Here is a 3,617-nt window from a genome sequence, read left to right as displayed (position 1 = left end):
ACATACACGTGTATGTGCATATATATATATACATATATACATATATATACACACACACACATACACACACAGTCAGCTCTCTATATGTTTCACATCTACAATTCAACCAATCAGGGCACAAAACTTGAAAAAAAAGACAAAAAGAATAAAAAGTAACACGGATTTTAAAAATTCCGTATAACAAGTATTTACATAGCATTTACATTGTATTAGGTGTTGTAAGTAATTAAGAGATGATTTAAAGTGTACGAGAGAGTGTGCAGGTTACAAGCAAATACTATGCCTTTTTACATCAGGGACATGAGCATCTGCAGATTTTGGTATCCTATGCTGAGGGACAATTGTATTACCATAAAGAATGTGCCCCTCAGTAGGGGAGTCAGCAACAAAGGCTCAGAAAAGGGAACAGAAAAGGCAGACAGCAGCCACAATGTCCCTTGGACTGTGCTCCACAAGCATGTGTATCCATTGCTTGATGGCATCAGTCACTACAATGAACCTATCTCCTGCTGCTCTGTCTCCAGGCTTTCCGAGCAAACTTCTGCCAATGATGGGGCTTGATCTACAAGGAGTCTGGTCTCCAAGGAGAAACAATGAAATGACTTGATAATTCTATTCTCAATTATTTTTGAGTCTGTTTTAAGACTGGGCTTTAGGCCCTGACTGACATTAACCAATCACCCATGGCACCAAATTGTGAGCTTATTTAAGCAGAGAGCCATACCCTGAATTACAGGGCTAGAGGAACTATCAGCCTGTGGAGAATCATCTGAATGACCAGGCCCTGACAGGCATCTCTCTCCTAATTGCAGGCTTTTTTCCTGCAGCAGCATTAGTAAGTACATATCATGAATAAATGCCGCACCTCTGCAACACAGAATCTTGACAATGAGTATTTCTATCATAAAATGGCATTTGCAAAAAGGCATAGAGGAGTGTGTCATTATTCCAAGGTGCATGTAAAACACAAATAAAAACACTCGTTATACTTATCAAGTGGAAACATGTAAATATTTCAGTTAAATCAATGTAAGATGAACTTAAAAGAGTATCTAAGAAAAAATGCTTATGCCCAAGTTAAGCACCCTCACTAACTCCAAAATTTCTCTACAGTCACGAACATTTTCAAAACAGTCAAATTTGTTTCTGCCCCTTGTTATCTGGCTAGCCTTTTTATTGTAAGAACAGAATTAGATCCACAGTAGCCACTGTGTTATCACGTGGTCTGAAATGTTAACTGGTCAGGCTGATGGTTATTAACCACTTCTTAATGGACTCCACAATATTCCCAAGAAGCAATCAGACCTTTAATTTCAACACAGAACTAATGTTCTACAGCTCTTTTTCAAAGAGTTATCATAATCTGAACGAGCCCACAAAAAACAGAATCATCTGTATCATCACCAATAATTCATACTGAGCATTTTACACTGCTCTGTACAGGGCTGACAATACTAGAGGCCAGTTCTATCGTGGGAGTTTCTTAGGTTTTTTCAGTAGTTAGCACTGAATGAAATGTAAAAATTTACATATAATTAACTCATATATTTCTTCCTATCTACTATCACTGAATCAGATCCACGACATTTGCTGAACATGAGAATGGGGAAATTATATAAAGAATCAAAAGAAGGATGAGGAGGGAGGAGAGGAACAGCGGTGGGCATGGGGGAGGGGATCGCCAAAGCCCAACAGGGAGCCTGGGCATGTAGATTACATCAATTTTAACTCAGAGAAAAGCCTCTTCCAGAATTAACAGTGTAGACCCAATGCATGTGCACGGTGACTCTTCCCGATGTATGAAAGGTCAGCAGTGTCAGGCCCCCAAATGAAATTTAATGAAAAAGACGTTGTTCTCACCAGCCAGTAACGCCACCCATTACAATCTGGGTAGCTACTGAGTATTTTTCTACCATAGGTCCCGAACTGTGGCCAAACACTCGATTCCACCACTGGTGTCTTCTTGCATACTCAGTTAAATCCAACACTTCATAAGAGTCGTCATCACTTTCATATTCTTCAAAATAGCAAAATGCAAAAAATAAATGTAGAGTCAATCAAAAGTCAGAAATGTCCCATACATCTTTTCAAATATCTGTTACAACTCATTACTTTTGGTCTACAGCTAAAAATGCCCACATGGAAACTACTGACTTTACTTAATTCCTGAGACCAGGGCCTCAAGAGTAAAGAGCCCTGCAACAATGACCCCCATCTGCTTTCTCAAAGGCCCAGGGACCAGCCTGGGGTCACGAAGCCAGGGCCAACTCAGAATGACACAGTAGTGAGGGGTCACCCCAACCTCCAAATCTTAGTAGGGTCAAGGTCAGAGCAGGGTCCATTTTCATCAGTGGAAGGAATGGGGGTGGGGAGGGGTCCTCCTCTGAGATAACTAGTCTGGAGCCCAGCGAAATCACTTGAGTCTAGACGTTTAAAAAAAGAAAATAATAATACATTTGAAGATGGAGATGAAGGGCCGGAGGTGAAGGTAAAGCAGGAGGTAAGTCGGGCTGTGCTGGGGGTGGGGGTGGCTCTCCGCTTGAGTTCCGCAGAGAGGGGAGGAAAAAGTCTAGCTCGGAGGGGGTGCTCAAAGGGGTTGCCTTAAAAAAAAATAGAGTTCGAAGAATCCTAGGGCAGGGGAAGGAAGAGGTGCCATGGGAGCAAGGTCGAGAGCTGTGAGCCGCGTCCCAGATACCGCTTCAGGCCCTCGCCGCTCACCTTGGGGAGGGGGGTTCCGGGTCGCCATGATACCGCCAGCGGCCAATTCTGGAGTGGTCCCCGCCCGCCCTCCTCTCCCTGGCACTTTAAGGGCCGCTCTAGGCAAGGATGGAAATCTATGGTCTCTTTTTTCCTCCTCCTCCTACTCCAGGCGCGTAGTCCTGTCTCCGCCCCCTTCTCTCAGCGCAGGACCTTCTGCCTTCCGCGCAGGCGCGAGACTCCGGAATGTGGGCAGGACCGGTCGGATCATAGCCCCGCGAGAGAGTAGGGGACTTGTAGTCCATTGTCTTCCGCAACTAGGGAGGGGGAGGGACCGCCCCTCCTAGAATTTCGATAACTCGAATTTGATTATTTTGTTTTAAAGAGCCTTAAGGGCTGAAGGTATGGGGGGAAGGGCGCCACATGGTGGTACAAAGGGAAAACCAGCTGGGTATTGACAAAGACTCTCTCCTTGACCAAACTTTAGTCATGAGGCTCCTCTGAGCTGTTTTTGACTGAGTCTCCTCCTTGGGTCGTCTTTGACCTGCCAAATTTCTGGCAAGAATCCAGTTAAGTCAGTTTAGTGACAACTCCCCCACCCTTAATATCGAATCACCCTCAATATCCGATCAAATTCCTCAACCCCACCCTTGATATCTGATCACTCTGCCACCAGCAAAAATCCTGTTAAATTGACTTAGCAAGAATACCTCTACCCCTCATGTCTGCTCTTGGTAATCTTCCACCCATTGATCCATTCACTCTGATCATTTACTATAAATTCCCTGCTATATTCAGAGTTGAGACCCATCACTCACCCCTATTGCCATAGTCTTTGTTTTTCGAGAAAGGGTATTGCTCTGTCACCAGGCTGGAGTGCAGTGGCGCGATCATGGCTCACTGCAGCCTCAAACTCCTGG

The 3,617-nt window shown here is 44.4% G+C and overlaps 1 protein-coding gene across 1 annotated transcript in view; it reads right to left on the bottom strand.

Annotated features, from left to right (window-relative positions):
• Positions 1-2,915, bottom strand: part of FUNDC1 (FUN14 domain containing 1) — a 19,978-nt gene extending 17,063 nt beyond the window's left edge. Inside the window, exons 1-2 of the mRNA XM_023202801.1 lie at positions 2,719-2,915; positions 1,861-2,017 (exon numbers count right to left, since the gene is read on the bottom strand). Coding sequence (XP_023058569.1) covers positions 1,861-2,017; positions 2,719-2,746 — 185 coding nt within the window. The 5' untranslated portion in view covers positions 2,747-2,915. The remainder of the gene's footprint in view (positions 1-1,860; positions 2,018-2,718) is intronic.
• Positions 2,916-3,617: the final 702 nt, after the last annotated feature.

Source organism: Piliocolobus tephrosceles, chromosome 12 (genome assembly GCF_002776525.5).
Source record: "Piliocolobus tephrosceles isolate RC106 chromosome 12, ASM277652v3, whole genome shotgun sequence".
NCBI lineage: Eukaryota > Metazoa > Chordata > Mammalia > Primates > Cercopithecidae > Piliocolobus > Piliocolobus tephrosceles.
This window is presented reverse-complemented; position numbering and strand designations above follow the sequence as displayed.